Source organism: Heterocephalus glaber, unplaced genomic scaffold (genome assembly GCF_053883595.1).
Source record: "Heterocephalus glaber isolate CG9 unplaced genomic scaffold, H.glaber_assembly_v1.0 deba00000613, whole genome shotgun sequence".
NCBI classification, from domain to species: domain Eukaryota; kingdom Metazoa; phylum Chordata; class Mammalia; order Rodentia; family Bathyergidae; genus Heterocephalus; species Heterocephalus glaber.
Window position 1 is genome coordinate 3,338,338 of NW_028258152.1, and position 13,244 is coordinate 3,351,581.

Consider the following 13,244-nt stretch of genomic DNA (forward strand, 5'->3'; position numbering starts at 1 on the left):
TATGTTCTTCAGAAGCAAGCCATCACAAATAGGATTTTATTTATCACTATTAAAAATCTGGATTTTAAACAGACTCTTGGACTGGTGGTTCATATCCATCAGCTCTTTCAACTTTAGCTCCAGTCTCATCTCCAGTAGCTTTTCCAGAGCTACTACCTTCACCATGAAGCTCCATGAGTTTTCCCACTGAAAGGGGAAAAAAAATTTGTTATATTACGTCTTGGAAACAATGATCTTCAATACAAGGGACAGAATGGAAAAAAGCCATTATTTGTCCTTAAAAGCTTGTATTTGGTCCCATCATTTTTCCTTTCAGGAATCTTATGTCACTTACATTCAAACTTGGGCTTCTTCAGCATTTTTACTTTTCTGACAAAGACATCATGAAGAGGATAAATAGACTGGCAAGCTTTTTCTATGTCTTTCCCAATGCTGTCTGGAATCCTGCAAACCACAGTGACAGTTAAGTGAGTTTAAAAATCAAAACCAATCTTCTGGTTCTTACACATAAGATATAGCATCTCTTTTTTGGGTGGGTACTGGGGATTGAACGGGCAACACAGAGCTACATCCCCAGCCCATTCTGTGATGCTCCTGCCTCCACCTACTGAGTAGCTGGGACTGATTACAGGCATGCACCATCATGCCCATAAAGCAATTTCCCTTTGATGGAAAGCCTTAGAATACATCTACACATGCAACACTTCATTTACCCCCAGAAGCCCTCATATTAAGCTTCACTATTGAGCTGGGGATTTAGCTCAGTGGTTCTGCCGCCTGCCTCGCAAGGACAAGGACCTGAGTTTGATCCCCAGTACAAAAAAAAAAAAAAAAAAAAAGCTTCACTATTATTGTCACTTTTATAGGTGGGGAACAGACTGAGTTACACAACCACCTACTAACAAAATGAGTATCCAAGTCTTCTGAGTCCTAGCCTTACTATGGCTTTTCCCTTACAACCTCTTGGCCATCTGAATACTGCATGGGAACATCAGAAAAATGTAACAGTTATCAGTGGACATCAACTGGGACCGAAACATTTTTTCATCACTTATTCCCATCCATCACTATGGGAAGTTTTGGCTAATTAAAGCCAGAACATCTCCTGTCCTTCAAGCCACACTATATGCTCTGACAACTTAAAGTTACTTAGCAATTAACTTTCATTTAAAGGAATTTTTAATTGGGATTCTCAGAAAAGATTTAAACACAGGTCTGATTCCACCTTGTCTCAGATGCCTTCATTCATCCCAGGGATAATTAGCCATTCAGAGTTGGGTTGTAAAAAGGAAGAACACTTACAACTTATTTACCACTTCCTTCAAGTCATTTGTCTGCACCTCTCGGGTCATGATTTCCATCATCTTCTTCCGGATTTGGCGGACCTGTTGGTGCTGAGCATAAGAGGTCTTCCGTATCTGATTGTTCCTTTTTTTAGTAAAACCAACACAAAACAAACGAAGTAAATAACCATCGGTAGTCTTGACGTCAACATGAGCTTCGATCATGGTCTAGACAGAAAGAGATAGTATCACATATAACAGATTTTAATGTTACCAAAAAATATTTTTTGACACAATCCTATTATTTAGTTAGGGGTTTTTTGGAGTCAGGGTGTCACTATGTGGCCCACACTGGTCTCAAACTCCCAATGATCCTCCTGCCTCAGCCTCCCAACCACTAGGATTACAGGTGTGCACAACCACACCTGGTTTAGATACAGTCCTATTATGTAGTTCAGGATGGCCTCAAACTAGCAACAATGATTAGAATAGGCATGCACCACCATGCCTAGCTTAATATCAATACTCCTTATATATCTAGTTTACAGAACTGCATTGAAATGAATAACCCCCCATTCTCACTACCCCTCATATTCAGCATAGAAACACCCAGTCCTCTCAGCTGTATCCACAACCACATCTTTTTATGTACAGGGGACATAAGCTGTTAGTAGCTACTCCTCACCAGAACCAGGCAAGACAAAAGGAAATAGGTACTAAGGCTGGATCATGGGACACTACCCTATGAGCATCCACACTTATGATTTCATCTTAACAAAAAGTACTGTGAACAGTTAAATACTGCTATATCATTAAATGTATATATTTTTTTGGTACCGGGGATCTAACTCGGATCCTTCCGCTTGCGCAGCAGGTGGCGAAACCACTGAGCTAAATTCCCGGCCCTAAATGTATATTTTTAAAAACTCCTTTACAAGTATTTCTACACTGAGGCCATGCTAAGAATTCCAAATTTAATTTCACAGCTACGATATAATTAAAATCCATAATTGATGGGTTGCCTCAATTTAAAAGAACCCATCTTAAGGCTAAAAACAAACCTGTCTTCCTTAGATTTTGCAAATTATATCCCGGAGTTTAAAAAAATCAACATATCAACCAAGCACACGCCTGTAACCCCAGCATTCGGGTGGCTGAAGCAGGAAGACTGCCAAAAGTTCAAGGAATGACTGAACTATACAGCAAGACCATATCTTAAAAAACAAAACGAAACAAAGAACATATCCTATCCCCAGCACCATAAAAAGAGAAAATACATTTCACTGCAATTATAACCAAATACTTTCAAGAATGCAACCGTAAAACCTCAGAGGAATGTCAGGAATAAATGTAACGGTATAATCACTTTGTATCATTTGGGACCGAAACATTTTGTCATCATTCATTCCCACATAAAAAAAATAACACCAAGAGGTGATTACAAAGACACATAGGAATTGATGTAATTATTTTCCAAAATGAGTTTACTGTTTTGCATCAAGCACCATGCCAATCAAGTTAACATGCATTTATTTCACCCTCATAACTGAAGTACTAATTTCCATTTTACACATCAAGAGACAAAGTCTTAGCAAGTTTAAGTTACCTTCCAAGGAGCCATGTTCAACCCCAACAGAGGCTTTGCCACGATTATGCTCTATTACCACAGGTAATACAAAGGCTAGCCTGAGCAAGCAAGGCCTTGATTTTCAGGGAAGGGGGGAGGAGGGAGAGGGAGAGAAAGGAAGCAAGCCCAAGCCTACCCTTTCACCATAAATTCACTGGATTTTGAGATCCCAAGATATTCTGAAGACAGGCAAAACTGCCTTGTTCACCTACCTCCAACAGGCCAAAAACACCCAATAAAAATCCTGGCTTCGATTTAAGCATGTATGTAAACGTTCAACGATGCATACTCAGGAGTGCCAAACCCAGAGTAATCAGAGGACACCAAGAGATCAAGTTCTTAAAATGAAATTCAAATCTCCACTCCAGGATAGGTTCCTTCCACACCATGCCATCGTTGGTCACACACCCCAAACTCTAAGCTCTCCAAGAGGACTTTTGGTCTCACCTGCCATTTCTTGACCATGGAACACATTTTGTCACGGGTGAGATCCATACCATGGAAGTTAGTCAGGCAGTTTTTGCCCTGAACATCTTCTGTAATTAGCTTGAATTTTCTAAAGGCAACTTCATCGTTCTGCAGATCAGCAAGGCTCACTTCAAACACACGACCTTTGAGCCCATCAGATGCAATTTCTACAAAACAATAATCATGCCTTGTTAATAGGAACCACATAAACACAGACTAGATTTCAAGTCAGGCAAATCAACTGAAGTTAAAATTATAAAGTCCGTAACTTTTGTCATCAAATTCATCTAGACAGTAATGACTTATTGGCAGCATCCATTTATGTTCAAAATTCCACATTTTCTTAAATTCTAAAAGCATCGTCTTACTTCTCCATGTATACAAAGAAAAAGCACTCCAAAAGCCTAATTTGCAAGGAAGAGCTGAAATTTCCAGACTCCCACCACAGGACCAATAGTTAGTTGACCAAGATGCTTACCACAATACACATAACCCAAACTAAGAAAAATAGACCAAATATAAGATACTCACTGGTTCCTTGAGTTCTGGTGACTAGTGTTTTTCCAATATTTCTTATGTTGAACATAGCCGGTGCCTTCACGTCATACCAGTCTTTTTTAGAAAATGGGTCAACCCTGGATTTAAAAAAAAAAAAATGCTTAAGTTTTCATTGCAAAGAACGTATTGATGCGATTTCTTAAAGTTACCTTATTGAAACACCGTTAACATTAAACGCTATTAACTGGCAACTTAATGCGGGGGGTTTTTCTCTCGCAGTAAGGCGAGGGCCGCAGGTCTAAAGCTACCTCTTCCTCTTCTCTCACTCTCCTGACCCGATCCTCTGAAATTAAAGATTTCTCTCCACGAAGACTGGTCCTCCCACTGCAGCATGTCCTCGAGTCTGAAGCCATTACCTGGTAACTAACACCCTCAATGGCCGCCTGAGAGCCTGCCAAGGAGGAACCCAGGTCCTACAAGAGGCGAGGTACGGGGTCCCGAACGAACAAGGACAGTGACTCCCTAGACTCCCGCTCTTAAGAGTGGCAGTAAAAAGCCTAAGTTTAGGCGACCCGAGAGCCCACAACACAGCACACGCCAGCCCCGAGATAGGGCGGCCACAAGCCTCACACGCTGCGGACCCGCGAATGTCGAGGCAAGGGAGCCGGCCACCGAGACGTAGCAACCCTGTGAGCCAAACCACCGCGGCCCAGGGTGCCCCGACCATCCTCGGCCCGTGCAATCCGATTGCATCCTAGCCGTCTGGTGCACGCCGCCATCGAGAACCCACCGCTGACTCCCGTAGGACCCCCAAAAAGCAGGGACTTATGGCAATCGGCACTTACACTTTCTTCTTGGCTCCCTTTTTGCCGCCTTTCGTAAGGCGCTTGTTCTTGCCCACCGCCATGGTGCTGCTCAGAGAGCCAAAAGGGTGGAACTATAACTCGCGCGAGAACTTAGGCGTATGGGGCCGGGGCGGGGAGGGGCGGGGAGGGGCGGGGCGCGCCGTCTACGTGACCTTTCACCTTTCGCCTTTCCGGTCTGAAGAATATCGCGACAACAGACACGGCTGCGAAGGCAGTTGCGGTAGCTCCCTCGCGTGTCCGGAGGCCGCGCTGCGTTGCAGACTTGTTTTCTCTTAGGCTGAAAGTTTCTGAAGAAAGAGACGCCACTCGGCCTCGTTTAAACCTGAACTCTGTACTCCCAGCACTCCAGAGGCTGAAGCAAGAGGATCGTGAGTTCAAGCCCAGCGTGGGCGACGTGAAACCTGTGACGACGGTAGAAACCAACCCCTAGTCACCAATTCCCCAGCAAGCTTTTAAATCTTTTTTTTTTTTTTTTGGTACCGGGGATCGAACTCAGGACCTTGCGCTTGCGAGGCAGGAGCCGTGCCACTGAGCTAAATCCCCAGCCCTAAATCTTTCTTTTTAAATTATAAACCTTAATTATGGTACAGAAAAAAGTAAACAACTTTCTTTGAAAAAATATATTTATTGTGAAAACTATAGTTGTGGGGTAGACATGCTGTGGTAAATTAAAATGCCTTATTCTGAAAATGAACAAAAGTCCCATTTCCAGTCAGATTATAAAGAAACCTGCACCCAGCCAGCATGGTGCCGCCCCACGCCTGTGATCGCAGCGCTCTAGGAGCCTGAGGCAAGAGGATTCTTTGCAAGTTCCAGCCTAGTTTGGGTAACTTAGTGAGATCTCTGTCTCAAAAATTTAAAAAGAGGCTATGGGGCCGGGGATTTAGCTCAGTGGTTTCACCGCCTGCTGGGCAAGCACAAGGACCCGAGTTCGATCCCCGGTACAGACAGACAGACAGACAGATAGATAGAGCAAGCTGTGGCTGTAGCTAGCTCATTGCAAAGGCCCTGGGTTCAATCCCCAGTATTGGGGGGAGGGGGGGAGGGGGGGAGGGGGGGAGGGGGGATACAAATGGCTGAGAATAGTACAAGAAGGGCACAAGCTATAAAGCTAAGAGCATGCAAGGCCCTGAGAGAGAGAGAAAAAAAATCTCAGAAATACCCAGAATGATGCCGGGATTTAGCTCAGTGGTGCCACCGCCTGCTTCGCAATTGCAAGGTCCCAAGTCTTATCCCTGATACCAAAAAAAAAAAAAAGAAAGAAAACTTGTGATCTTTGTATCTCAACCTCCCAGAGTACTGGGAGATTTTATATGTTTTAAGTGTCACCACAATAAATAAAAAAGTCAAGGTTGAGGATGTAGCTCAGTCGTAGAGAGCCTGCCTAGCTCATGCTAGGCAAAGAAAAAACATTCTTAGCTGGCCTACTTCCAGTTCCATCACCACTTTTTATTTATTCATTTTTTTCTTTTATATTTTTTCTTGCAGCACTGGGTATAGAACCCAGGGTCTCTCATGTGAGGCAAGTGCTCTACCACCAAGCTTTTCCTTCAGCTCCTTCACCACATTTTAAGGCCCCCAGGTGTGACAGTTAAAGTCAACTTGATGGTTTGGGGATCTACCTAGGGCAGTGATGGTGAACCTTTTAGACCTTTGATACAAACAACCCGCTGCAGCACGGGTGTTATAAGTTCACCACCACTGACCTAGGGAGTCAGTAAAGCACACTTCTGGGGGTGTCTGAATGGGTCATGGAGGTGTGACTTTGGGGTCCATATCTGGACCACATCAGACAGTTCCTTTCTGGCACCATGCCCTGCTGAGCTTAACAGTGGCCATGAACTAAGCATCTGTTCTGCCTGGTCTTCTTCCATGAAGCTTCTGCCTTGGAGCCAGCTGACCAAGGACTGGACCCCTGAAACCATGAGCCAAATTAAACCTTTTCTTTAGTCATGGATAGTTTGTCCAACAGTGGAAAAGCTGACTAATACAAGGTACCCATCCTACAGCCATCTAGAAACTACTTGCCATGCCCAGGACTAAACAGTCTTCCCTGGCTTCCCTTCTCCTCCCTCGTGGACAGGCACACGCCTCTGCATTTTTAAGACAGCTCAGCTTCCTTTCCTATTTCAAAAGGAGCTTGGTTCCCCAGACAGAGAGACTCTCCTGGACCTGCTTCCAGGAGACCTAGTGCTACTGAACTTGTTAGAAACTACACTACAATGACCAAGTCCCTTTCTCACTATAAGTAAGAGGGTACAGACAGCAGCCTTTTTCTTTTTTTTTTACACACACACAGTCATTTATTTTATGTTAAGACAGTAATTTTGTTAACCAGAATGCTTGGATTAAATTACCTTATTCTTTCCTGCTTTTTTAAGAAAGACAGAAGTTCAAAGCACTCAGAGTGCTGAGTAAGCAAGTGTGCATGTAAACTGAGTAAAACATGAATACTGATTATTTTGTCATTTTGGTCTGGTCCAGAAGAGGCCTATTTTAGGAGCATGACAAAACATACTGCATAAGAAGACCACTGATAACATCAGGTTCTGAACTCGGGAGATTTTACGCATAAAAATAATATATTTTTCTTAGAAAAAATAAAAGAGAAGCAGACAACAACGTTAAAATGATTTTTCTTATAGAGCTCATCAACAGTATTAGCCTAGTCCAGTGGTGGCAAACCTATGCTGCACATGCTGCAGTACCTGTATCACTGAAAGCTCTAAAAGGTTCACCATCACTAGCCTAGTAATTTATCAATGTGAATTCTTAGAAGAATCTCATCCTTAAAGGAGGTCCACAATATCTGCCTTAAGCCTTACTGCAAAATAAAAAGAAATAAGGTGATAAAATGCTAACATAGAAATAAGTGACATCTAAAAAAAAAAATCTTAAAAAGTCCAAGAAGTATATTCCATGATCAAACCAATGAAAATTCCTAAAAATGAGTAAAATACTTCATCACTAGTAGATGACTGCATATCTAAAATAGAAAATGTCACTTTTAATAGTCTGGAGAAAAGATCATGTCAACAATTTGGAAATAAAAACCTACATAGGTGTTGACATAAGAAAAAAGTACAATACAAAAAAATGTTGAGGGGCGGGGATTTAGCTCAGTGGTTTCGCCGCCTGCTGCGCAAGTGCAAGGACCTGAGTTCTATCCCCGGTACCAAAAAACCAAAACCAAACAAACAAAAGAAATGTTCAGAGTTATTTACAGATTTAAAAATAGTTCCGATCTTTTCAGCAAAAATGGCAGCACACCAAGTGCACCAAATTATCACAGTCATCTTTCCACAGAGAAAAATACTAATGCAGACTACGAGATTTCTGAAAAGATTCACCACTGTATAATTTTTATTTAAAACTTTAAGATTTTATCCATGCTTATAATGCAGAAGAAAAGAGAAAATCTTGGAATAAAGACTAAATTTTAGTTTCTTCTAAAAAGAAGAAAATATGACAACAAAACCCTGAATAACAATTATAATTCATAAAGAAGCACAAGAACATGCCAATTCATCCTGTTAGTAGATATAATGCTGGGTAGTAATGAAGATTGCTTATCTAGTCAAAGGTGTTTGACAAACCACACCTTTAATCAAGTTTTCCATTCTGAAGACTATTATTGGCTTTCTCTTGTCTGATGAGAGAGATGACTTTGATGCACCCTTTAGAGATTTTGATCATCCACATGACATTCATCACATCCAGAACAATACAAGTAGAGATCCAGGAACACTGGATTACAAATCCCAGCCTGATGTAGGGTTCTGTTCCATTCACGGAATACAAGAAGCTATAGAAAGGAGGTATTACAACAATTTGCACAATGAAGAACACCATTGACATGAGAATTCCATTGATAACATTAGCTTTGGAAAACTTTGGATACTTCAGAGCTTCAAAGAACCACCACTGATTCACAAAAGGGCTGGAAAGCTCTCCAAGCAGTCGAAAATTTGCAATGTACTCCAGCACTTGATATTTCAGTACAAAGCAGTATGCATACAGTGCTGCACAATGATGAATTATGAAAAATGTGTCACCAGTTTCCAATAGAAAATGAGAATCAACAAATCAGAAATGAGGTAGCCTGAAGCAGTAGCAATATTTAGTTTCACAAGTGATGAATCACCCCAAAGTGGATCAGCTCTAGTAGCCTCATCAAAGAAGAAAATATAAGAGGCCCAAAATCCCAACCACCAGAGAATGGCATGTAGATACTACCCTTGAGTTCCATTCAATCTTCTTTTCCAAGCTGAGACTATTAAAACCTGAAGAAACTTTTGCAGAAAACCAGTAATTTACAAAGTGGAAAAGAAACTGGAAGGTGAAAAAGCTAGTACAAAGAGTGCTGATGACCTGTTTGGTGTTGGTATCCATATTTCATCAACAGTTTTTAGTCCACCATCGTCTGTCCCTGAGGGAGGGTACAGAGGAGCAACAGTTCACTGCAGCAGAAGCAGGAAAAGCAACAAGGGAGCACCCTTTTTCTTATTGTTCCCTATCTCTTAGCACACAGTAGCCCCTGAAAATATTTGTTGAATGAATAAATAAGGGGTTAAATCACACCAGTCATCTTTTGGACTTTGGTGAATCAGTCCAGATTTTCAGAATAATTTTAGGAACCAATAAGATTGCAATTTTTAATGTCACCAAACTATAAAACAAACCAGAAAACAAATGCCATTTACTATCACATCTTTTCATTTTTTCTTTTTCGAGGCAAGGTCTCACTACATAGTTCAGGCTTGCCTTGAACTCACTGTAGAGGCCAGGTTGGCCCCAAATTCATGGCATTTCTCCTGACTCAGCCTTCCTAGGGCTGGAATTATAGGTGTGTGGCACCACACCAGGCTAAAAAGTCAGTCCAGTTAAGGGAGTAAATCAGCTTTATGAAAATTATAGGCCTTGTTTTTTTTCATTTCATTGCAGACTGGTGAAAACTAGTGACTAGGGCTTCTAAATATAACACCGAGTCTAATAAACTCTCTGTATGTGTTCTGTAACCTTGACTGAGTTTACTCGGAGGGCCAGTTCACCAGATTAAAACTTTACCAGTGGAGGATGTTATAGACCCTAAGGCTCCTCTTTCTGCACAAGAGTGAAAGCCACAGGGGAGGCATTAATGAAGTCAGCTTTCTCTAGTTTTCCTGACAACACTGGCAATCTAAGGGATTTCTCAGAGGTCAGCATTTTGCTGACTGTTCTGTTGAATGATACAACTGTCAGTTTTAATTGAGTTATATTGAATAACAGACAGGAAGTGTGAGACCAGGTTTTGGGGTCTTCAACATTATTTAGAAGTATCAGATAGAGAGGCTCCTACCTATGTTCTCAGTATTGTATTGTGAAAGTAACTACCAGAGGCTTAAATAACTTCAACCGCTTCTCATTGTTTGTTTAGAGAAGAGTCTTGCTGGGTAGCCCAGGCTGGCCTTGAGCTTGCCATCCTCTTGGCTCAGCCTCCTATATGCTGGAATTACAGCCATGCACTACTTGCTCAAAGATGCTGTTTAGCACCTGCAAGGCTTTGGATTCAATCTGAAGGGGGAGGAAGTTTCACATAGAATAAAATGGAACAGAAAAATGCAGATGCCTTGAATGCATGAGGCCCTAGGTTTGATTTCCAGTACCACAAAAAATAAAATACAATGAATTTTTAAAAATTTCAGAATACATCAAACTTCGTAAGTGCTCTTCCAGTGACCTATATGCACCCCAGCCCCACAGGGTGATACTTTAAATTGGTAACTAATTGTTCTGAGTAACTTGAAAACTCTGCTCAAAGGGAAATTCTCTTTTTCTCTCCTGAAATACCACACAACCACATTTTTTCTATTCCTGTTTTTTGGGGGGTGTTTTGGTACCAGGGATGGAACTCAGGTTCTCGCACTTGCACAGCAGGCGGTGAAACCACTGAGCTAAATCCCCAGCCCTACTATTCCTGTTTCTGCATTTCTCCTTCCCAATAATTGCTAATATGAGAAGTGGTTTAAGGTTAGTTAAGCCTCTGGTAGTTACCCTGACAATACAATATTGAGAAAATAGGTAGGAGCTTTTATTAGATCTTGGCAGTGGGAAAGAAAATTAACATTATGGAAGCCATGGCCCAGTAGTAGAATTGTGTACTTTATCTTAAGTCTCATTTAACACTCACAGTGCTACAGCTACAGTAAGGATTACTAAAGGAGGAAAGAAGACTGATGCATTTAATGATTTTCCCCCAATTATACAGCTAAGGGTGAAGGACTGGTTTTCAAGCTCAAGTTTGACCACAAAGATTGAATATTTTTTCTTACAAATTCTCAGATGATGCTGCTAGTCTGGGGTCCCCGTTTTCAGAAGCACTTGGAAAACTTTATCATCTAGTACCTGGGTTCTGCTTTTTGTTTAGTTTGTTGGTCCAATTTTTGATAGTGTTGTTACCTGTTTTGAGGTGCTGGAGTCTCCTCTCACAGGTGATTTCTAGGTCTTTTTCTATTACCATGGACCCTAGCTCCCTATACCGTGGTACTTCAGTTCACGAAATTAATTCTTTCCATGATGCTGGATGCAAACTGAATTGGACAAGAAGTGAATCAAATTCAATGGTTAGGTTCAATGTTCACCTTATGGAGAAATTTGATTCAGTTCTCCTTCAGTTTGGTTTGCAACCAAAATTGTGGAAAGAATTAAATTCATGAACTGAGGTGCCACTGTATTTTTTAGATTCACCAGGGTAAAAGCCAAACCACCCAAGGCTCCAGAAAACAAAGGAGAGAGACTACAAACCTCATACACCTGCAAACCAGTGGATGGCCTCAAGTTTGTTTTCAGAAAATACCAACCAACCTGGTGTGCCAAATAGGTAAACCATTTTGTTCCCACTGAATACAAGGGAAAATCAGCCCCTTCTTGGAAACAGGGTCTCTCCTTGTATGGCTTATGTAGCAAGTTTTGCTACTATTTTGCCTGCTACAACTCACTTGTGAGATGCTCACCTCAAGTTAAAATGACCTCTTTTGGCTTGTTCTTATCTTTCTTGGGATCCTCTTTGGTGGCTCAAAAATTGTTTCTCAAAGAGATAATAGTAATTAATTGCACAGAGCCCTAAATTTAACCATATCCCTTTCCTAATTCTAACATTTAGCTGAAAACCTGACAGCCTAGATGAAATTGCCCAGAACATTGTCATCCTCCAGAATCAAGTAGACTCACTGGTAGCAGTAGCCCTATAAAGCCATAGGGGACTAGGCCTCCTAGCTGCTGAAAAAGGGAGATTATGTTCGTTTCTAGAAGAATGTTGCTTCTATGTCAGCCAATCTAGAACAGTGAGAGATGCAGCACAAAAGCTAGCTGACCACACTTCTAGGATCTACCAGGAACTATCTGAGCCCTGGGGAGCAATCCCTGATCAAAAATCTAGAATTGGGCATTGTTAAGGGTTGTACCTAGATGTCTGCCCAAAGCCTCATGCACTCATAGGTGAGGCTTTTGGTGGTGGCTGGACCATGAGGTGTGTGATACTGGGATTAAGGGCGTGGATAATGGAAGGCCCATGCTGGGTGTGGATGGCACTCCCCAAAGGGCAAGTAGCCTGAATGGGATTAAAAAAGAAGAGGTGGAAGGCAGGCTGCTGCTGCCACCACTGCCACTGTCTCCTGCCACTGTCTCCTGCCTATTCTGTCATGGACCATTTCTCTTCTGCACCACCCCTCTGCTATGCCACCCTGCCTTAGAGCCAGCCAACAATGGACTGAAATCTCTACAAACTGTGAGCAAAAATAAACTTTTTCCTCCTTTAACTTAAGGGTGTCAGGTATTTTGTCTCAGCAATGAGAAAGTAACTAAGGCATCCTACTTACTTCCCTTGATAGGGCCTTTATTAATGCTTCTCATAGTCTTACTGCTTGGACCATGCATACTTAATCTCTTAGTCAAATTTGTTTCTTTTTGTTTAACAGCCATTAAATTTCAGATAATGAGCCAAGCCAAGGATTAAAACCCACTTCCATATCTACAGCTCATCAAGAACTCCTTGGAGGAGGCATATAGCTCTCTTAGCCCCTAGATCACAGAGGACAAGAGCTTCATGGTCTCTGGGTAGGTAGGGCTGGTGCCCCTATTGAGTAGGAAGCAGCTATGGGAAAATGGACATTCCTCCCTTAGCACCCTTAAAGATTTTCAGGGACCAGGTCTCTTGGAGTAATAATACAGATAGCACAATTGGATCTATGAGACCACTGCCCTCCACTCAAGCCTGGGCAAAGCCCCAGGACCAACCTCCTGACCTTTGTCCTAAGGCCTACACTCCAGCAGCAGAGATAAAAAAGACCCCTAGGCCCACCTTAGAAGATTCTGAAGTCCCAAACCTAGATGCGTATGTACCAGATTCTCCAGTATGATTTTTAGTAACTGTTTTTCACTTGGAACTAATTGAAGGTTCATCTATATGGACTGCATGTCATACATCCAGTTATAACAGTGAATAATGGGAAAGGACATGCACAG

The 13,244-nt window shown here is 41.9% G+C and overlaps 1 protein-coding gene, 2 non-coding genes and 1 pseudogene across 3 annotated transcripts; all 4 read right to left on the reverse strand.

The window, feature by feature from the left end:
* Positions 1 to 4,859, reverse strand: Rps3a (ribosomal protein S3A). The gene is made up of 6 exons (XM_087205720.1): positions 4,722 to 4,859; positions 3,910 to 4,013; positions 3,358 to 3,545; positions 1,303 to 1,511; positions 335 to 444; positions 1 to 186 (listed from the first exon to the last, which is right to left on the reverse strand). Exons 1-6 carry the CDS (start codon positions 4,781 to 4,783, stop codon positions 65 to 67), a joined length of 795 nt encoding a protein of 264 aa, XP_087061846.1. The 5' UTR covers positions 4,784 to 4,859; the 3' UTR covers positions 1 to 64.
* On the reverse strand, positions 988 to 1,056 carry LOC147829457 (small nucleolar RNA SNORD73). The gene has a single exon (XR_015449079.1). It is a non-coding gene; the product is annotated as a small nucleolar RNA SNORD73 (small nucleolar RNA).
* On the reverse strand, positions 2,618 to 2,690 carry LOC147829458 (small nucleolar RNA SNORD73). Its single transcript, XR_015449082.1, has one exon. It is a non-coding gene; the product is annotated as a small nucleolar RNA SNORD73 (small nucleolar RNA).
* Positions 4,860 to 8,310: 3,451 nt separating the features above from the next.
* Positions 8,311 to 9,134, reverse strand: LOC101712730 (TLC domain-containing protein 4 pseudogene; annotated as a pseudogene).
* Between the last annotated feature and the right edge of the window lie 4,110 nt (positions 9,135 to 13,244).

What these genes read in the sequence shown, in the direction of transcription:
- Rps3a (XM_087205720.1), bottom strand. Translation starts at nt 4,783, where the DNA reads ATGGCGGTGGGCAAGAACAAGCGCCTTACGAAAGGCGGCAAAAAGGGA. An exon ending in CACCAGAACTCAAGGAACCA is followed by an intron (nt 3,546 to 3,909) that starts GTGAGTATCTTA and finishes ATTGTTTTGTAG; the next exon opens with AAATTGCATCTGATGGGCTC. An exon ending in GAAGAAGCCCAAGTTTGAAT is followed by an intron (nt 187 to 334) that starts GTAAGTGACATA and finishes TTCCCCTTTCAG; the next exon opens with TGGGAAAACTCATGGAGCTT.